The sequence below is a fragment of the Dermacentor variabilis genome, chromosome 4 (genome assembly GCF_050947875.1).
Source record: "Dermacentor variabilis isolate Ectoservices chromosome 4, ASM5094787v1, whole genome shotgun sequence".
Lineage (NCBI taxonomy): Eukaryota > Metazoa > Arthropoda > Arachnida > Ixodida > Ixodidae > Dermacentor > Dermacentor variabilis.
In genome coordinates this window covers 87,570,640-87,593,015 of record NC_134571.1, presented here as the reverse complement: position 1 = coordinate 87,593,015, position 22,376 = coordinate 87,570,640, and the positions used below count along the sequence as shown (strand labels likewise).

The window sequence follows — 22,376 nt, the reverse complement described above, 5'->3', positions numbered from 1 at the left end:
TGCGCAACGTGTACAACACACAGTAGTATGATATGTCAATTGTGAAATGTCAGCAATAGCGTATATGTATATGACTCATTTGATGTTTGTAGGGCAACGTAATCTCACACTGGCGAAACCCAGAATTCCTTTTTATTTATTTTAACCTGGGCAATTTTAGCGGTGAGGCCACTTGATAGGCCAACAGCTTTTTGAAAAGCATGACGTGAAAAAAATTAAGAAACACGGAAAAAATAAATTTCCACTGCGAAACATCCTCGGCGTTCCACAGCGAAATGTTCCTGAACATCGGATCCCCAGCAGCACGTTATCACTCGACGTGCACTGGGCCACAAAAGTTTACGGATCACAGGATCTTAGAAAAACGTTCAATTCCCGAGCAGCCTGCAGCAGTAGCCAGTAAAACTGTATACGACTATATTGTTAGCATATTTGAGTCGAGGCCCGAAATGCAAGTACCAGGCTGCGTTGTGAGGATGTGGAGATATACAGTTTTTTCTCAGATTTCAAGGTCCGTAATATTTTGTGGCCGGGTGTAGACAGTCCATCACTTATATCTCTTGCATCGCCCTCTTTTTTCCTCGTCTGTTCGCCTCGGCTAGTAGTTATTTGCTTAGTTAGAGAGAGAGAGAGAGAGAAAGGCAAAGGAAAGACAGGGAGGTTAGCCAGAGATTATCTCCGGTTGGCTACCCTGCTTAGTTCGAAGGTGCTCTAAACAGACGTGCAGATGTGGATCGACAAGAAAATGAGGCCAGTTTTGGAGCCAACATTCGTGAGCTGTGTGAGGCAACTGAATTCACGAAAAGCATGCTGACGCCGCAATGGTCGCCGTGCTAATTTCAACCTATACAGAGTTTGCATTAGTCCGTCAGTCTATAGGGCTTGTACATTCGTGAAGTGATGGTGTGAAGAAATAGCTTGCTTTTATGCAGAATCCTCCAAGTGCGTCAGTGACGCGACAGAGCTTTTGACAGGCAACTTTTCGTTGCGAAATTCGTGCTGCTACCTTGGTGATGCGAGGAGTTTGCTATAGCATAGTATCTTTGTTTTTTGTAATTTGTTAAATTCCGGGCACGCTAATATTCTGCCTGTACCATTTGCGAAACTTACTACGTCTATCCGAAAGAATTAAATGAGAACAGGTGGATATTACGTGATTTGCTGCGAACACTGCTCTTTAAAGCAGAAACAAAATAAGAGGAAAAATGAACAGACAAAAACTGGAACCCTCTGCGTATATGTATACAAAAGACAGTGCTGTTTCGTCGTTATTTGCACAACGACCCATTTCTCGCTATTTTCCCCCAACTTCCGCTTCCGCTGAAAGGGAAAGCATGCTGCCCTTACGCAAAACTTTAAAGAATATAAGAGACGCGGAAAATATTGTCAAATAATGCGTAAACAGTTCAGCTATATTTTTCCGCGGCACATCATCGAGGAAGCGTGATGCACCATGGCTTATTCTGAAACCTATTCAACCATTTATTTATTTACTGCCCGCGCGCGGGATTACTACACTTTCGTTCTCGCTACCAGAATGGCTTGCTCACCATTTATCGGCTGCTCTCTCTCGACATCCCAGCTCAGGTGCACTGAAGAGGATGTTGATGAAACCATCTTCAGCCGCGGCGCAGCAGGGGCATCTGGGTGGGTAAACAACGGGACCAAACAAAGCGAAGCGCAGTCGCATCGGCAGTGCCGCAAAAGCGGAATATGCGTCAACTCTCAAGCAGCTCGGAACTTTAAACTTATCTGCCAACCCGTGACGGTAGGCTTGTGCACACGAACTAGAGAACGAAACTTGACAAACATAAGCGCATGTGTTTCTCGAGGCTGCCTTGTTCATTCTCAAGTTTGTGGACAAAAGCCTACCTTCATGAAATGCAGCCAACTCGCTCAAACATGTACCTAACTTATCTACCGAGTTTAACAGCTTTAAACATGAGTTTCTGATCCACTAAACAGGGCCTGTCCTGCCAAAAAATGGAACAAATAAAAATCCTGAACATTTCATCCCTAAAATTGTAATCGCAGTGACAAAACCCAAGATTACAGATTCTTCCAGACACCTAAATACCGGAGCTGCAGGGCGCGCAGGACACATTTCAAGTCATCACTACACTAATCATCACCACTGTGGTTCACAATACGCTGATTCGTTTAGCACACTAAAGCACCTTAAGCAAGTTCTAAAGACACTACGAATCTACAGACATGAAATATTCACAAGTCTCTTAACGTACATGGTCGTATAAGTACAATGATGTATGACAGAAATGCACACTCCCAACAAAATCAAGAAAGGGGCTGACAGATGGAATAGCACACTGTGGTATAATGGTTATAAACAGGGATAAATTGCCTCAGAAAGGCTGGCCAACGTTTCGATAGGAGGAACTGACCTATCTTCGTCAAAGGCGACGTCGTCATCCTCGGCATGTTAGTTTTAAAGAGTTAGTGCAGTGACTTCACGAGCGGTTGTTGTCGGTGGCGGCTGGTTGTAAAGGGAGCGACTTCAAAGAGAATGAGCGCTGTCGCCTGACGTCTGTGAGCGTGGTTCCCAAGACGAGGAGACAAGAGCGGGAAGGCGGAGAGAAGAGAAAGCAAAGGAGGGAAAAAGAAGGGGGGACACCAAGAGGGGAAAAAGAACAAGAAACTAAAAAGAGGGGCATGGGAGAGTGTTGGGGAAGCGAGATGTTAGGGAGAATTCAGGGGCGTCGTTGGCGGCATGCTCTTGTGGCTTTAGAAGAGCCGGTCAGGCGGTCAGTGCGCGAGTAACAAAAGAGACCCAAAAAGACATCAGTTGAAATAGTGACTTTAGTAGCGTAGCAGCAAATGCGTCGAATAATTTTGAAGGATTTTTGATGGCGACAAGGAGTCTGCGGTGCAATTCGAGGGGTAACTGAAAGGCAGCGGCATGGCCTTTCAAGGGACCAGTAGCTCAACGTAGGTGTCGTTGCGGCGGTGTACAGAAATGGCGATACCCTCTGTGGCTAAGGCGCCGAAAAAGGTATACTGGTGTCTGGGACTTTGGAATGTGTTGGTCAGGGTGTTTCAAAAAATATATGATTAAAACAGACAAAAGGAGGTGGACCGAAACCGGTATAACAAATAGGAAGGTGACGTGCGCAGAAGCCGACGGAGGCAGGTGTACTTGGGAAAAGTGGTTCGTACAGTTCATATAAACGTAAAAACAAGGAAGTGTATAATAAATTCAGTAGTAGGCAGGGAAAAAGTTTTCGAAATGGAGGAATAGGTGAGATTAAGGAATTATGGTTAGCTGGTGGCATAATATGTCTTGTGCCTTTGGTTTATGACATGAGAATTTCAGATTTAAGTTACCGCTTTTAAAGATTCTAAGTTGCCACGTGCCAAATTAATTTCCGTAGGGTGTAGGCAATTAAACTTGTGTATGAGGTATGATTCCGTATGTTTACTGTCGCGAGGTGAGCGGAAATTTCTGTGTAGTATATAAAGCATTGCTTTGTTGAATATATGACCATGTTCATTGAAGTGGCTGGCTACTGCTTTAAGTCAATTGTATTTTGTATCCGCGCGGTGACCTTTGAGTGTTGTATGAATTTGTTGTCCAGTCTCATTTATGTATTGTTTGCTACAGAGCAAACTATAGCGGCTGGCTGTAGAACAGATGCACGTTCACGACGCCACGCCGCATGCGGCGCTCACGTGTGTGTTGTATAAGATAGGCTGTAATTTGAATTGTCTTTCACGTACTAAAACTAACTTGTGATTATGAAGTCGAAATATATACATAAGTTACGTGAAAATGCAGAGGCAACGATATAATATGCAGAAACAAAGAAAGGTGAGCAACTTGTAATCTATTTACACCATCCTCTCTATATTCATATTTAAAAAAAAAAAGGGGGGGGGGGGGGAGTCACAATGAGCTCGATGGCACAGACCACAAAACGAGCAAGGAGAGCGTGTTGCGTTCTCTAGGCATAGGCGTGGAGGATAAAATGACGATGGAGGTATTCATGATGGAGCATCGCTACACTGAAAAGAGCGCCATGAACGTCAGCCACTAAAAGCACGCGAAAACCTGCGGCTTTGATTACAGTAGCCAAGAAAAAATGGAATCAAGCGACCCCCGCAGAGGAGCGAAAAAGTTATGAATAGTTCGAACGCTGAGTGTTCGCGAAATTTTTCGTTAAAGAAAATGCGAGGCCTTCTTACAACACAGACATTTTTCCCCGTATTTTTTAAGAACTGTTCCGGGCCACCTCAGTTTCCAAAATAAAGCCTCACTTTTCCCGTCGTATGAACCCCTGCATGTCGGAAAAGCCTGACTGTTTGTTTTGACAGCACCACGTACGCACTTAGTGAGACAAGTTTTCTGACATTCTATAATGTAATCATGCAGGATTTCAAATCACCGACTTTGCTTGGCCTCAACTATAGCTCATAAAACTCGTAAGACGTATTTGATTCCCGTTGGACGTGATTTCGTCTCAGTTTCTCGCATAAAAAAAGATATGATCGGCGCTCTCTACGTCCTGCCGCATAAGTTGACAAAACTTCCGCTGTCAAATCAAGTATGTCCGAATGACATGCCACGACAGCCATTTGCAGTACATGTCTTCGTAAACAAGGGCTCGCGTTTAAACCCTACCAATGTTAAGCTTCATTGCTTTTCTATATACAGCCGAAGAACTGTGTTCGATGGGGAATTCTGGAGGACATTTACGTATCTATGCGTTGCAGCAGCCCTCATCCGCAGCATATACAACCCTCCCCCAAAGCTTGCAGTGTCTCTCATAAAGTTTTCCGGGAGTACCTAAGGGAGGAGAGCGGATCGCGTCATCAGAAAATCTGATTTATCCAAGAGCAGGGGGTTAAAAAGTGCTGTTCTAATGAAATTACTTTAGCGAATAAAGAAGGCCCCTGTTTATGCTCGTAGAATGCCAGCAAACTCGAAAAAGGGAAAATATCGAGAGGCAGACATAGGCCAAGTGATAGAAAGGTGGCTGCCCATGTCTGCTTCTCGATTTTTTTTATTTTTTTCTAGTTTGCTGGCACTCTCCTAGAATAACCATGTACCAACTAGCCCAACAAGCCACTCTCATAAAGGTCCCTGGTGTCTGGAGATTTCTTTGTTTTTCTCGCTTTCGGTACTTTTTTTTCCCATTACTAAGCATGTTCGTAAGCAGCGCAACAAAAACGACACGTAAGAACCAAGAAGAGACACACACAAAGCGCTACACTGCAACTGAGGTTTATAACTTACAAAACACAAAACTTCGTGTTACTTACCATGATGCTTAGCGTAAACGAACTAGCCCAATTTTTCATTTTATTAAGTGTCCTATTATTATTTGTACAACGGACAACGTAGCGTTGACAACCGCATTTCTTCTGTTTCGCCTCACTGCACTCTCGTTTTTCGCATGACAAGTGTAAATCGTGTTTCGAAATGGTATCGCCGATAAAGAGCGCCCCAGCTAGAGGTGCTCCTTATGAGCACTTTAACTTGAGATAAATGCAAGACGGCAGGGCTACAAGCCAATACTTTCAGAAGCGGCGTTCCGCACACAGTACGCGAATACTATTCGATGGCGAAGAATGCTTGCACGCATTACTTGGCTGCGGCACCTGAACTGCCACCATGGCCATTATTGGCGGTCGGCAACGCTCCCAGGTCTAGAATCTCGGGCACATACGAAAACACGCACGAAAGAGGACAGTAAGATAGGCACCACGGTTGATCGATGGTAGAACATATAGCAGGAGTAATTAGAAACGTGTTGGCTTGGCTCCAACTTGCGGAAATTTGCATTTTCGTCCAGATACATTGTCCTATTCCTTAGGATAGGACAATCTCAAAATAAAAACGTTTCGCCCTAAAGGCGAAACATCGATTGCGATAGTGAATTAGTACTCAGCTATACGAAGTAAGAATAGTAGTATTATCAGCCGTATCAACTAGGAAACTTCGCTTACTAACTTCATTAACAAACATGGATTCAGCGCGCACAACAAAACATGAGCATAGCACACTTGATGAGCGCGTACATTCACTGCCAAAAAATGGTGTGAGCAAGCGCTGCAGCAGCAGCGAGCGAAGTGACCTTCGTGGTAACTATCGCTTCAACGGCAAGAGCACCGAGAACCCAACACGCTGTTAGGAATGGCCTGCCGAGGTGCCAATATGCAGGGTTTCTCAGCCAGCTGCAGCGGCAAGGTTGGCATTTTCTGGGAAGCCACCGTCATTCTCCAGTCGAATGGCGCCACTAAGTCTACTGTGTTCGGAGGACAATACGCCGCGTCAGCGACTCTCCCTCGCGGGAAGGCCGAGATGAGTTCGACGAACCAGGCATGTTACTGAACCCGCCACCGCCGACCTGGTCTGCCGTTAGCGGGGGAGTTCCTGAGGGAATGTATCTGGCGGCAACTTCCCACGCGCCTTTCAAGAGGCAAGACCTTAGAGAACCGGCGGCCACGCTGCAGGGGTCAGCTTGGAGAATAAGAGGCGCGTCCTTTGGTCAAGACGTAAGCCACGAGTTCTGCGAAGCCCGTCTGGCCTCGGTGGGGGCAGTGAAAGCTGGGCGTACGTGTGTGTGTAAGCCCTCTCGCTCAAAGGCGGCTCGGCTACGATGACTCGAACGTTTCCCTCACCTAGGGACCTAGGGGTGCTCGCTAGTTCGTGCTCTGTGATCGTGCTCGTGAGCGGTACGCCCGTGCTCGAGAAGCGGCGTGTTTGGAGCTTCGTGCTCACATGCTGTATGCTTCGTCTTGCGTGCTCCACTTGGGAGCCAGGCTAGACTGTCGAATGTATCTCTTGTTCTAATGTAAATAATATGTAAATGAGTCCTGCTCGCCTAGTCCTGTCCCCCCAAGTTCCTCCGATACTCCTACAACACCTACAACCATTGCAACTGGTGACAGCGGAGAGATCGTTCGACTACTCTGACAACGCACAAACGGATGAGCCGTGTGCAGATGCCTTCCAAGATACAGCGCGCACGACCGCATGCGGCAGTGCAAAGTACGCACTTGTTGGCGGAGTCGAAGACTCCTCTTCTTTCCCGCGCTGCCACCCCACTTTCCTCCGTGTATGGCGCGCGAGATTGAGCCGCGATCCTCAGTTCCCCTTGCGCCCAGTCGCGAGACACGCAGTCGCTGCAGGAGCCCAACGCCACCCCCTCCTCCCTCCCTCCCATCCCCCCGCGGCCTCTCGCGAGACGGAAAACGGCGCATTTGCTGTACTCTTCCTTCGCGCGCGCCAGATTGAGCCGCCATCGTCGGCTTCCCTCGCATGCTGTCACTCGCGCATACAGCATACGACGCGCGGTGACGGGGTTATCGCCCTTGCAATTTATAGGGAACATCTCAGTGACGCGGACGGTGACGGCAAAAAAGAACTTGCGGTGTCCATATAATTGCTATTGTAATGAAAAGAAAAAATTTTTACTTTCCTCTATTCATTCCCTGTCTAAACTGCGTAGTGTCCTCATGTGTTTGTAGTCAATAAATATTCGAGCCCATTCCAATGGCCTTATTCCAATCTTTCATTGCCTCCTGCGTGTCTATCACCACTGTAGTTGCCGCCAACTGAGATACCGATTGCTCGCTAAGGTAACGCGTGTTTCTTCGCCCACAGAGCAACATTTCATGTGGTATAATAGAGAGATAACAAGAAAAGAATTCAGTGGCGATGTAGTGACAAATGCTAGAGAAATGCATTAGCATTACATGGGATCCCTTTTTGAGGTCCATGATCCGATGTTCAAACTGCGTTCGCCACACTACAAAGCGTCGTTCAGCAACTCGCGCGACACATCACCCGCATCTTCGAGGAGCGAAGATGCGGGGTGATATATATATATATATATATATATATATATATATATATATATATATATATATATATATATATATATATATGTGTGTGTGTGTGTGTGTGTGTGTGTGTGTGTGTGTGTGTGTGTGTGTACGCGGAACGCTTGAAAGCAGTGCAACCCGACGCGCAAGCGGGCATGTCACGTGGCGTTCTTTTATTTGGCGGGCACCATCAGTAAGCTAAAAACACTAATACTTAATAGATAGAAAGACAGAAACTGTTTATTCGGGCGTTTTGCAAACCGCTCTGCAACTTCCTAATTTGAATTTTTTCCAGCTTCGTTGTTTCAAAAGTTGGTTAATTAATGTTGACTAATTATCTAATTATCACACAAAAATTAGCAACATGCATTTAGTCGCGTTGTCTTAGAGCACATCGGTATATTCTTAAGCTCCGGCTAGAGGTAGCTGAAGCACAATATATATATTCCACTTGGACACTCCTGATGCAAACGCATTAAAAATGTCGAGAATAGAGCTCACCGATGTCCAAAGTCTGGGAGAAGACCTCTTCCGAAGCGGGTCCCGCACCTTTGGCGTTGAATGCCTGCACGACGACGCTGTACCGGCTGCTGCGCCTCAGGTCCGTCAGCTCGCACTGCTGCACCGGCGACGCAGCAGAGCTCTCCAGCGTCTTGTAGGAGAACGACTCTTTCGCGTCGCGAACGCGGTAGCCGACGTAGTAACCCTGAACCAAACCGTTGGACTCTTCGTCCGACGGCGGCTGTCGAATTCGGAAAAGGGAAGGATCAATTGGTATACAAGAGCATCGTCGTCAGTAAGTATATAGCGCCGATTTGTTTATTCTCCTTCGCCACCTTATATCTTGTGGCTTCGACGTGTCGCGCCCTCTACGTGTTATAGAAATCGTATAATAATGGCGGATAGTCGTTTATCACGACTCCCAAAAAATACTAATCGTCGCAAGCACTGCACAAACTTTCTGCGTTGATTGGCTAATGCGCCGACAACACAACAAATTGTTAAGTATTTGCGGGGTAGAGCTTTACCTTCCACTTTACCAGCATCGCACTAGTGTACTAAAACAGTACGCTACCCGTCAAGAGCTCATCACAGTAACCGCCTGACACTTTGGCCCTCGAAACCAGTGCTTACCTTCCAAGAGACGTGCAGGCTTCGGGAACCAGTCGGAGTGACTTTGATATCTCGTGGCGCACCAGTTGGAGCTGCGTTAAACCATTCTTCATTGAGGAACCTGCTCTTACCTCTAATAATGTTGAGGTTTACAATTAATGAAATTGTTCGCATGAGTTTAGTTGTGAAACAGTAATCCCTACTAAAGCAATCTGTACGTTAAGTCTTCCTTCAATAAATAAATAATTAAATATTTAATTTCTCAACCTAATAGCCAATCGCAGTTTCGACTTCAGTAGCTCCATTTGAAGCACATTTACTGCTAAACTCAGTTGGCTGAAATTTCTATCAGTACCATTTGTCTCAGTACAGCCAAGCTGATCTATATTTCCTCCAAAATTGCGTGCATATCTCTCTATCTACAAAAAGTTGGTGAACTAAAGCCCAAAGGAAAGAAGCTACAACCGAAAACATCCTCTTATATCTTAGTTCAGAAATGTTATGATTATTTTTGTCACGTGTAGAAAAAAAAATCGGACAGCATGTTTGGCACGTCTTCTCGAAAACACTCAAGTGCTCCAGTCGTAGTGCTGGCGAGTCCGAGTGTTCCGGTTGTCATACTGAAAACAGTAGAGGCGGAAATAAAGTGCCCAGTTTATTAATATATTTATTTTATTATGTGTCCCACGACCTTCGTACTTTCCACGTGCCATGAAAAATAGCTCGCCTCGTCTTGATTGTTGGTCTCAAGGTACTAGACTGTAACGTCAAAATGCTGGGAAAATGTTTTGAAATGCCCTCGTCTTTTATCGGTTACGTCTCTGTACGATAACTAGCCTTTTCACAGCCTCTGATCTTACCAGTCAGAAATATTTTATGCTGAAGAGTGGGAAATTTAAGGCACATTCTGGCGGGAGAACAGGAGCACACGAGAGAGAGCGAAAATTACCTACAGAAGGCTGAGTTATAGCTCGCTCTGGCCTGCTACTCTACACTGGAGAAAAGGGATGGGCATGACAAACGGGATGATGATTAAAATAATGATGATGATGATGATGATGATGATGATTTGACAAAGAAGGTGCGCGTGTACAACTCCAAAATGTTGCAGCACTTTAAAGCCGTGTGGCTAGCCCAGTGGCTTGTAGAAAGCCTACAGCTGCAAACTACTCGCAAAATGTACTATCTCATGCCGGTAGCGGTATCAGCACCAAGCGTGACGTGGTTTTCTTTTTTTTTTTTTTGACATCGCTTTCCGAGCAGCTGTGAATTATCCTGCTTGCTCTCCCTCTGGAACACACTATAACTGGCTAGGACAAAGTGTATGGCACTATGATAAAAACAACTAGGAATACCTTCTTCTTCTGTAATGAGGACAAGCGTGTCACTAGGGTCGCTGGCTCCAATGGCGTTTTCTGCCCTAAGCCGGAACTCATAGCTCGTCTTCGGGCGTAGCCCACTTGCCACGTGTGAGAATTCGGTAGACTCAATGGCTGTTATTTGCGAGTCATGCTCCCAGGAACCTGAAAGAAGACAAAGCCCAAAACCAACATTATACAAAACATCTCATAATCGTAACCACAAGAACGACAAGACACAAAGAGAGGCAGTATGTTGCAGTGGTGGATCGTTATCAACTTGCAAATTGTACGTTCCTCGTAAAATAAAGGAAAGTTTAAAAATAATGTCAACCAGACCCACGTCCCAGTTGGCTAGCCACAGCGGGTGAAGAGCGCCAAAAGCCAACTACAAGAAAACTTCACTTCGGTGAAATTATTTATGGATGAGTGCTATTCAAGGCATCTTGACAAAGTTTCAGTTTCGGTAATTGACTAATTTTCTGAACAACAGCTTTTGAAAAACACCTAAGAAGAAGGCGCTTTCACTTGATGGTTAGTGGATATGACGCAAAACTCCCAGCTTCCCTCGAGATCGTGGCCACGCCGTGGGCAGCGCCTGATCTCGGATGCGGTGCCGTGAAGCCATGCTGTAATGCTTCTCAGCGTTCTGGATCAGTGCCCGATTTCCGGCGAGCGGCAATGACGACGCTCTCTTATTTCTGTTTAGGTATCAAATATCATCATTTTTATTATCTTTTCGTGGCATCTCTATATAAAAAGTAAAATTTAGCACACAGTTGTTGCCCCACATTTGCAATATCTGAAACTAGGCATTTTTACGTGGTCCAAAATGTATTGTCAGTCGGCTTTTAATGTGGTAAAAAGAAATAAGGCGTAGAGATACATTGGAAGAGCACTAGTTACGGGCGCATGGCAAGTGATGATTTCTGAAATTGCTCCGGGAAGAAGACCAAAACAAAAAGAAAGTCGCCGTTTCGCCCGAAAGGGGAAGCATCGATTGCGACAGCAAATTAGTGAGCAGCTATACGAAGTCAGGATATTAGTTTTATCGGGCGTATAAACTTGTAAACATAGGCGTACTAACTGAATTAACAAGCATGTTTTCACGCGTGCACAAGCAAACATGGACACCTCTCACTCGATGACCTCGGAAACTCGGTGTCAAAACGCTGCAGTGAGGAAACGCGGCAGCAGCAGCGAACGAATTGACCTTCGTGTTATTCCTCTCGCATCAATGCGAACTAGGGCGCGAAAACACAGCGCATCGCGGACATCGTACCCGTCACAGATGGCTTTCAGATATACCAGACCGTCCGGGCGCGCGCGCCCGCCTGGGCGAAGCCACCTGGATGGCATTGGCCTGGGCCGCCCGGAAAAGAGCGCTCCCTCCCCCCCCCCCCCCACCCCCGGGCTTCTACCTGCCACCCGAAGCCTTGTTCGTGGCGGAAGGCGGCGCGCTTCCTCCCCACTTTCGTCCGTTGCGGGTGCGAAATTGAGCCGCGATCACTGGCTCCCCTTCGCAAGCTTTCACTCACATATACAACATACGGCGCGGCGACGATTCTAATGCCCTTGGGCTTTATCCGGAACCTCGTGTCGACGCCGACGGCAGAAATGCGCCTGGAGTGTCCATATATTTGCTATCGCAATAATATCGCAGGGTGGCATCCAGCAGACACTGGTATCGGTTTACGTGGGCGTCTCCTGCCCTCTTCTGTTCTCTGTATATTGTTTTTACGAGAGTGACAATGGAGGAAGTGGAAGACAAGGAGTACTCAAAGCATTTAAAAAAATATTTATAAAGTGCTATATACAACAGAAGGAAATGAAGTGGTCAGAGTAGTTCTAGTTCTGTTTCTCTACAGTAGTCGATTTATAAGCGAGCGGACAACACAGATTGCATGAAACTGACTGTATTGAGTCTAGCTTTCGGTTTTTCGTATATTGTTGTTTTGTTTCCACGTGTTCTCTACAGCGCACCTATCCATCAACAGTTCAAAATCAATTTCAATTGTTTCTTTTTGCCTAGTCATAAGGTGATGCCTCGAAGTGATTATTAGATTAAATTTTTAGTAGCGAACAAGAAGGGCGTTTCTACAGAGCAAATTCACAACAAAAGCTAACTCAGCGCTTTCTTGTTGATCACTTAATTTTGAAATTTGTTTATTTGGATTTTTGCGCAGATATTTTTTTTTACCTTCCGTAAATTCCTAAAGCGTAAGTGCTGCAGGACCCCATTGCTGACCGAGAAGGTTTCTCTGGTAGTCGTCAAGCGTCATGTGTATGAAGGAATTGCTGATATGTAATGGCGCGAATGATTGTATCCAGCTGAAATGTAAGGAGAAATTAAAAAAAAAAGGTAGACTTAAGGCGACAGCCGAAAAAAAAAAAGAATCTCAGTGATATACCTTTACCCAGGTATCTTAGTGCTCACCATCTCTCCGCTTGTGCTCCAGCAGGTACTTGAGCACGGGGCTGTTCCCGGAGTAGGGAGGCGACCAGGACAGTGTTACAGCACGGCTCGCCGTCTGCGTTGCTTCCAGACCACGTGGCTTGTCCGGGGGCTCTGATTGGGCGATGCGTTCAGTAGACGGGAGCGTAAAGGCAACGTTGTATATGTTTCTCTCGAAGCGTATATCTGTTCGCAATGCAATATTACCTGGATTTCAATTTCTACTCTGGGAATATAGCGACGCGCTCCATGCAGGCTGCAAACTGTGAAAAACGAAAAACAGAACTAAGACTTCTACTCTCTGAGTCGCAACAACTGCCGGCTTCTCGGCCGATCTCCTGTAGTAGGGCACATGCCATGATATAGCTAGCAAGCAAGGAAGCAAGCAAGCAAAAAAAACGGGGCCTGCCAGTTGGATATCAGCATTATTTTGTGAAGCAAGCTGATCACGCAACTCATAAAGCGTTATATATCACTATTGAGCACATATATATCTCACATTGCCTCGAAGATCACCGACGCGGGGTGTTGCTTAACACTAGCTTTAGCGCGTGCCTGCGCTTATGAGTCGCGCCGCGGCCGCTAGGTGCAACACCCCCCCCCCCCCCTTCCCCATGATTCATGACAGCTGACCAAGCAGAAAGGGGCTCAAGTCGCACCTGGCGGTCAGCCTTGCCCGCATTTCGAAAAATACTTGTGAAAAACGCTGTTCTTCCTTTAGCTCAGATGCGTTTAAGTATTATATAAATGAAGAATACAATTATTTAAAAATCAATAAACTCGCCCACATTTGAAAGTCAATGCTTGAACTACAAACTATTCCGCAGGCGTTATACATGTCGCACCAGAAATGTGCATTTGAGCGCGGTGCTGAAGGCCACTAGTGCGACATCTTGTGCCCACCAAACAACACGTTTTGAGCAGCATTGTTGCTCCTGCGGCCAAGGTTAGATAGCTGATAATTAAGTGCACTGCATCCCATTAACGTTTCGTTTTCTTAATGATGTGCTGGAATGAGGTTAAAACTAAGGTTAGTTCGCGATGCGCGTTCATTGTCTTAGTACAGTTGTTATTAGCATGTCGGCGAGATGCTTGCACTGACCTTACTCGACGTCTTTGCAAGCAATTCACGCGCCTTGCGGCCGATAAGAAACGCTGTTGTCTTTCCGCTATAGTGTACGCTTTGTTTAGGTATCTTTTCCGTCACTCTACATTCTGTTTTGGCCACCTGCAAATTAATATTCGGGGTCTTTGTTTCTGTCGTCAGAAATCATATTTTGACGAGAGCGTTGTCTAAACACTCAAGCATTAGATCCTGACCTCTCACATAAAGTGAGGACCGAATGGTCCTCAGCTGTGCCTCTATGCACAGGTGCATAGAAGGTAGCTCATTGCTATCCTCAACATCGTTACCGCACTACAACCTGAGAGGCAACTGCAAGAATGCCGTCCTGAATGTACATTAGGGATCGTTCCCGTCACTTTCACCTGCACTGCGAAACGCCCTACTTATACTGGTTGTGCCACGTAACTTGGGCCAAAGCTTAAAGAATATGCACATTCCAAGTAGCTGGACAAAATCAAGTTAAGGTTGTTTGCCGCCGCTTGGATATACTCAGAGTATTTTTTTTTTGCATTCCGCCTAATTACATAATTAGTATTAATAATTTATTGATTTCTCAAATAATATAGATGAAAAGTGTGAATGAGAAAATTGTAGAACATAAGAGAACTCCCGACACAGCTTTATTTTTCCCGATACGTACTGCATAAAAATGTTTTAGAGGCATTAGAGAAACCCGCTAATGCACGCAAAATTTCCGCGCGACTGGCCGCTCGAGGCACTTCCATAAAAGTCGAATTATTTCAAACTTGTAACACAACCACATATACTTACACAGGCTGAAATATGTGTACACGAACGCTCACGGCCAAGGCTTTGGCAATCGTTAGAAGCCGTATTTTAACGCCATTTAGTTTTCTGTGCAATTTCTAATGGAAATACTACTACGACATAAAGCACTCCTACCCGCCGTATTAGCTTAGCGGCTCAAGCGTTGCGCTGCTAAGCACGACATTGCAGGATTATACCACGGTCACAGCGGCCGCATTCCTAATGCAAAAAATGCCCGTGTTCCGGGAATCGGGCGCACGTCAACGATCCCCAGGTGGTTAAAATTTCCCTAGTCCCTTCACAACGGCGTGCCTCATAATCATTTCGCGGTTTTGGCACTTAAAGCTCGGCAATCTCACTCTCTTTCTTTCTCTGTAGAGAGAGAGAAAATAATGCAGAGAAAGGCCGGGAGGTTAACCAGAGGTAGTTCCGGTTGGCTACCCTGCGCAGGGGGAAGGGTTATGAGGGATAAAAAGTAGTCCTAGTGATGGCAGCAGATATACTTTCACACCCACCCACCCTGGACGACGACCTGGAAGTTCGTGTCGTCCCTTCCGTAGGCGTTCTCGGCGTAACAGCTGAACAGCGAAGAGTCCCTGCGGTCCACGCTTGGGATGCGGACGACGTACTCGAGGGCGTCGGTTCCCGGTTTTTCCTCCACCACATACCTGCAGTTTTTAACGAAGATGATACATAGGCGTTGTATCTGGTTACGCTTGCGATCGTCTTGCGCCAGCAGCCTCAGCAGTGGGCATCTCACTCGCGCATATCTTGTTGTGGGCTCTGTACAGCGCGCTCTCGCAACGCCTTTTGCTATCTAGTCGGTGGACGTTTACTCACCGAGGTGGCCAATGGTAGCGTGGTGGTTTTGGCGTTAAGCTACTAAGCCGGAGATCACGGGATCAAATCCCGGCCGGGGTGGCCGTATTTCAGCGGGGGCAAAGTGCAAAAACACCCATGCACTGTGCTTTGGATACCCGTAGTTTACTGGAAGTATACTGAAAATGAACCCGCAGTCCCGCACTAGGGCGCGTCTCATGACCATATCGGGGTTTTTGCATGTAAAGTCCAAGAACTAAATTTCTTTGGGTCAAATCTACAGCGGCAAGGATCAGGTACACAGCTGTGCGCCTGATGTAGTGCGTCCCAGCTAACCTTTGACAAGATTTTAAATATACACCACTACGCAATTAGAGGAAGCGATTCGCACTATTTCGCGTATTATATCCAAACAAACAATAACATATTGAAGCCATATTTGCCAACTCCAGAAAATATTAGGTTTTGAAAACAATGTCCAATGAAATAGTTACCGGCATTTTAGGAAATCAAGCGCCTGGTGTCGGGACATGGCCTTGCACATACGCGTCATTTCGTGTTCATAGGCCTGCAAATGCGGCCTATTTTGGGCAGCCTGCTGTATAGAAATCACGATGCGTGCAAAGAAGATTACGCTGGGAGAGCGTTGAATGATCTAACCGTTGTGACGTGCAACAATGAACGGCACATTGTGCCGGCAAAAACAGACATCACTCTACCAGCGTAACCTATTGCACCCATCGTGATTTCGACAGCAGGCTCGCCAGGTGTTGACATAACGGAAGGCCCGTGAGCACGCGCATGCGCAAGGCCATGTCTTGACACCGGGCGCTTGCTTCGTCAGAGGCCTGCACATTGTGACTGCTTTTCCAGTACCGAACGGATCGACTCAGCCCCAAGGCATAGTAGTTCCTTTTTTTTTATCTTCTTGCAACCATCTTTCGGCTCAATAAGGAAATGCCTACCTTGGCTCCGCTGTCGGGCTAAAGGCGTGCCTGTCCCTCGTCCAGGTGACCGTGATGGGCGGCTCGCCGACGGCACGGCAGGTGAGCGCTACGCTCTCACCGCGACGAACGGTAAGCGCCTGGAACTTGCGCTCGAAGTGTGCAGCCACTGCAAATTAGCGGACGCATAGAGAAACTTGCAGGTTTCAGCGAATAAACTGAAGTCATTTACTGCGACAGCAGGCTCTCGCAGTGGTCATATCGCCGCAACGGGTGTGACACTGGCAAAGACCACTGCGGGAGCATGCCGCAGTTGCTGAGGTTGTACGCAGGATATGGACTAGCTTTTATTATCTTTTCTAGAGATGACTTCCCATTGAATAAATGAAAGCTTCGTGTGACGATGAAAAGGTAACCGTCACGCTACAGTTGGGCCTTCTCACACGTTGCCCACTGACGCAATGACCTTTATGTGCTCTGGGAATAAATGTTGTGTAATAGACAATCTGAAAAACTCGCCATAACACAACCGCTCTTATCCGATTTCAAACATGTTGCCGAACTCCGAGAGCGCTCTCGTCTACTTCAAAGATTCTACCATCCATTAGTTTGCTCCTGCTATACTCCCGCTCGCGATACTTATCTGTTACACCGGGTGTTATCGGGATACGGTTCTTCAGTTGTTCACTCCTTACTCTTTTTTCTGATGCGGTGTATACTAGGTCACGACCGTTAAGATTTAAAATCGTCGACTTTATTTCATCCCTATAAATGTTGATGGAGCTAAGATGTATCTGTTTCAGAAAGAAAAGAAATACGTTCATACAATGCCTAAATCGATAGATATTAGTGAACGACCATGTTCATGGTGTACACATTCTCGAGTGTGTCCATCGTCAATGCGCCGGGCTGCAACACCGATTCTCTTCTTTTATTTTTGTCCATCTTGTCCTTCCTAGGTTAGCACACGGAACCCACTTCTCGTTCAGCTTTCGCCTTTCCTTTTGAAGTTTACATCTCGACATTCTTGCTTTGCGCATTTCCTAAGGAAATGCAAAAAAAAAAAAGGTGACAGAAAAGAATAAAGAATGGCGATTTCAGTTTTACCGAAATCAATGAGTCAGAGGTGTGGCTTCTCATCTGCTGACACTTACCATGCACGTCCAGCTTAACCACGGTGGAGATGCCCGGCCCGACACCATTCAATGCCTGGCACATGTAATGTGCGGCATCGGTGGTGTCGGCCTCGCGGATGCTTAGCGAGCCGTTCTCCAAAATCTGCACGTTGGCGTTGCTGATGATCACGGAGAAGTCGCGGCCGCCTTCCGAGCCTGGTGAAAAGACAGATGCAAAATAGAAATAAGAATGTATCCGTTCTCGGTGGTTGTCCTGTGAATAACAACGTGGCCTTATGACGTTTATTCGTATTGAATTTTAGTTCGGGCCATTCGGCTACTCCATAAAGGGTACGGCTTGACATAACGGAAAAACGGCCGTTCACCGACATCTTTAGCTATGTCAAGCGTAAAAGGAAGGCTCACTGTGAGATTAAAATACTGCGCTGGAATGTCACTCGGTAGACAGTCAAACGCCATTGGCGTATGTGCGAGGGACGAGCAACCTTTTTTTATGAAAAGAAATGCAGTGTTCCTGTTCTTTTATACTGCGCCTGCTATCGCTTAGGCATTTTCAAAACTATAGAGCACTTCTATTTCATTTTCTGTGTGCTACACTTAGCCTAAAATCTACTATTGACTGCATGCTAATTTACTTTGCATAGGCAGTACGCTGGTCTCTTTCAAATTTCCTAGCGGCGCATCTTCGATATTTTTTTTAGAAATTCTCTTAAGTGGTCCGACAGCTGCACCTATCTACATACTTTGAATTCAGGAGAGATTGCCAGTTCAAGAACTGGTACAAGGCGCGGGAAGAGATGTCTGCATAGAAGACAAAACACTTCCGCTCGTATACTTCATAAGGCAATGAATAGGTGTTCAAAGTCTACGTTACTTACATGTTGCCTGAAATAAATTAGGGCCGAATTAACAAAGTATTTCGTTCGCAAGTACTCTTTGCCTTTGGTAGGCCGCGTTCATTAAAAATATGTCCAACATCACGATTGGCCAGACTTTTCTCTTGCGAAAAACTCCACCGTAAGAGCTTTTTTGTGAATGTGGGCTTTATGCATGTCGCCTACGTATGGAGTTTCAATGAAGAACAACTTGTTTACGGAATAAATGGATTGCGTCAACTGCTCTAATTTGCCAGGAAATTGACGCAGATATGCGTAGCCGTATGAAAAGAAATGACATGGACTGCGTCGCAATGGGGACGAATGGCCCAGTTAATGGGCCAGAACCAGGCCTGACAATGTGGACAAGGAATTTTCTGCAACCATATATGTCCGCCGTATCATTTATTCAGTGATACACTTTTTGTCGATACTTACGGTTCGCTTTCTTCCATCGAATGACGGGCACTGGAAAACCGTCAGCCTGGCAGTCGAAGGTCACCGCCTGGCCCATAATAGTCGCCTTATCCACAGGCTCATGACGCCACCTGGGTGTCACTACCAACAACAAAAGAAAACAAAGCGCATCTATCGGGTATAGAGCTTCTGCTTTGCAACCTCTTAACTTAGAGGCAGCAGTCTATTTTGAAGGCTTCATTGCGGTGGAGCTCTGGTAAACTATAGCATCAAATTATTTTTGATAGTAAAGGACATTTAAGTGAAAAAAAAATGCAAATGCACAGAACGCCTATAGAGAAGAGAAGCTGTGTTTCATCCTTTGTGTTACCCACCGGTGTCAAGGCCGCGTGGCTTTGGCGACGTGCTGCTGAGCATCAGGTCGTACGTTTGCTTACCAGCGGCAGCAGCTCGAAGTGGATATGTTTGGATTCCGAAAAAGTGTGTTCAGCAAGCATCTTTAGCAACCCCACGTAGCCGCCATTCATCAGCGTCCTCCTATACGGCGTCTAGATTCCATAAACCCGGTGTTCGTTTGGGGCATTAGAACTGAGTTAACCAATCAGAGTTCTGCATTCAAGTAGTCACCCGCGGACGTCGAGTCATCATTAGGGAAGCGCCACCTGTTCCAGTATTCGGTATCGTTACTGTGATTTGCTGAATAAGTCTTACGACAAAGTGACGGCATTTTTTTGTCTGTGCTAACATTTTAGCTTTTATGCTGTGCAAAGAAACCGGGAAGAATTAACTACTTGTAGCTGATAACCCTATAGTGATTTTGCTAGCTTGTCTCTGCCGAAGAGAACTTATGAGCGCAGGGCCAAAAGAAGAAATTTGTTCCGTAGAGCAGTGCGCCTATCAACGTTAGTCGGCTTCGCTGCGAATAACTTTTGGAAATCAAAACAGGACTTTCATGAGATCAAGCCGATGCACATATACTAAACGGTTGCAATCGCTAACAAGTTTAAACGCTCTTCATTTCTCAACAGTAACAATGAAAACGCAGAACGGCTCGCATCCTTTCTCGCCTCTGAATGCTTCACAAGCAACCCCGTTTGCAGGTAGAAGCCAGTTTGGGTACAACGGCTATCAGCTTCAAGGCAGTACAGGCCCCTTGGTGACACCCAATCAGCGTTTCCACTCAGAAAGAGCCCAGCGCCAAGAAAATGGATTAAGCACACTTACATAACGGAAAGAGGTACCATGATGTCGCGATGATACCAGGTACAGGCCTATAAAGAATGGTGGCTACCTCGTTGCCTGCTTGAAGAATGACTATGGGAGTTTCGCAATTCCTCATTTTGCACTGCGCCCTTTCAGTGCAGAGGAGAGAGTGACTTCTTATATATACAGGTACACGTACAGGAGGAGGAGGAGGAGAAAATAAAGAGAGAAGTCAGAGATGTTAACCAGAAATGCTCCTGCTTAGCTACCCTGCTCTGGCGGACGGCAAAGAGGGAATAGAAAGATAAGCTGCACGTGCAAAATTCAGCGGAGTGAACGAGCTAAACCCATCGGGGAACTTGAAAAAGTCAAAACAGCGCTGACTGCTGTAAGAAGAGGGCTACATATGCTGAGGAGCTTTCTACGAATTTCATAATTCTCACAAAACTGTTCATAATGAAGAACAAGGCTACAATACTTACAAAATAGATACGGAACTCTTCGCATCAGATAGCTCGAACACCAAAGGTAATGCCGACAAAAAAGATATTTGCGCTTTCTTTCCTAGCAAAGATATGTTATGCTACATTCTTCAACGGATCACTTACACGTCAGCGCTTAAGTTGCCCTGGTTTTAAAGAGGGCAACGAATGCCTTTGAATGGTGCTTCATTTGTACGGTGATACCAGAACCTTGGGGTAAAATTTGTACTGTACAATCTTGGCACGCGCCTAGACATCCTGTTGTGTTTGCTTTTCATGGGAAGTAAACAATTATATCCTGGGGTTGTACGCGCCAAAACACCCGCCACGGTTGCTCAGTCGCTATGGTGTTGGGCTGCTGCGCACGAGGTCGCGGGATCGAAACCCAGCCGGGGCGGCCGCATTTTGATGGGGGCAAAATGCGAAAACACCCGTGTGCTTAGATTTAGGCGTACGTTAAAGAACCCCATGTGGTCGAAATCTCCGGAGTCCTCCACTACGGCGTGCCTCATAATCAGAAAGTGGTTTTGGCACGTTAAACCCCATAATAAAAATACTTGCCAAAACCACAATATCATTATTGTTTCGGTAAAATTTTGACCATTTCAGGTTTTTTGACGTGCACCTAATGAACGGCAAACCGGTGTTTTTGCATTTCTTTCCCGTCAAAATGCTGCCACCATGGCTAGAATTTGGTCTCGCATCCTCCGGCTTAACAGCGCATTGCCAAAGCCACTGCGCTACCTCTGCGAGTCTATATAAGAATTCCAAGAGTTCCGCTGACTCATTGAAGTTTATAGAATGGTTATATTCTTAAGTGATTAATGTGCCCGTGAGTGTTAGACCTACGAGCCAAAGCCCGGACAATCAGCCACATACTAGTTTCGGCATTTCCAATTTGCATTGTAAATTATGGGGGTTTTCGTGCCAGAACCACGTTCTCATTATGAGACACGTCATCGTGGGGGACTGCGGAAATTTTGACCACCTGGGGTTCTTTAACGTGCACCTAAATCAAAGTACACCGGTGTTTTCACATTTCGGCCCAATCGAAATGTCGCCGCCATGGCCGGGATTCAATCCCGGGACCTCGTGCTTAGCAGCCCAACACCATAGCCACTAAAACCACGGCGGGTTCCCAATTTACATTCGACGCGGCTTTCGCTGCCGGAGGCAAGGAGTGAGCCAAGAGGATGGGGACCTTTTGCGAGCAAACATAAGTATGCACTTCCCAGAAAAGTAAGGCAACTGTAAACAATAGAGTGCCAGGAAAGTAAACGCCGCCGTAAGTGCTGACGGTTTTCGATCCACGTTTCCTCGCTTCTCGTCATTTCCCCCACTATTTTCGTTAGCGTCTTTTGCAGCGTTAGCACAGCAGAATACATGGAGACGCTCGTGTATGTTTGATGAGGTTAAACCGCTGAAGTTAAGAGGAGCATCAAGGCGATATGCTAGAAGAGAACCGCAGTGCTTCGGTGAGAGAAAGAAAAAGAAAATAGAGAAAGAAAGAAAAAGAAAACCTGTCTCAAGAGCAACCGTCGTCTCTTCGCGGCGCGTGAATGAGTATTATCGTATAGGAATAAAATACAGAGTAAGGAATAAATAAAATATATCGCTCATTTCAAGCAGCAAAATATTTATCCGCAAGTTTTCTTTAGAATGCCATGTGAAAATGCATACGCAAGCATGAAGAAACTTTCAAGCAGATTAGGGGAGCTCCTGGGTCCAGAATTATACTTAAGAAAAAGGAAACATTACAGGCCCCTATAAGGCAAAAGTATTCCAATCTCCTGACGTCGAATTCACGTAACCATCAATGCAAACATCGGACGGTA

At 46.0% G+C, this 22,376-nt stretch overlaps 1 protein-coding gene across 1 annotated transcript in view; it reads right to left on the bottom strand.

Annotated features, from left to right (window-relative positions):
• The window catches only part of LOC142578266 (cell adhesion molecule Dscam1-like), a 180,878-nt gene that overhangs the window by 13,290 nt on the left and 145,212 nt on the right, over positions 1–22,376 (bottom strand). The window contains exons 12-20 of the mRNA XM_075687667.1: positions 18,878–18,997; positions 17,583–17,759; positions 16,450–16,597; positions 15,185–15,333; positions 12,754–12,885; positions 10,314–10,481; positions 8,980–9,050; positions 8,347–8,587; positions 1,551–1,643 (exon numbers count right to left, since the gene is read on the bottom strand). Of these exons, the coding sequence (XP_075543782.1) occupies positions 1,551–1,643; positions 8,347–8,587; positions 8,980–9,050; positions 10,314–10,481; positions 12,754–12,885; positions 15,185–15,333; positions 16,450–16,597; positions 17,583–17,759; positions 18,878–18,997 (1,299 nt within the window). The remainder of the gene's footprint in view (positions 1–1,550; positions 1,644–8,346; positions 8,588–8,979; positions 9,051–10,313; positions 10,482–12,753; positions 12,886–15,184; positions 15,334–16,449; positions 16,598–17,582; positions 17,760–18,877; positions 18,998–22,376) is intronic.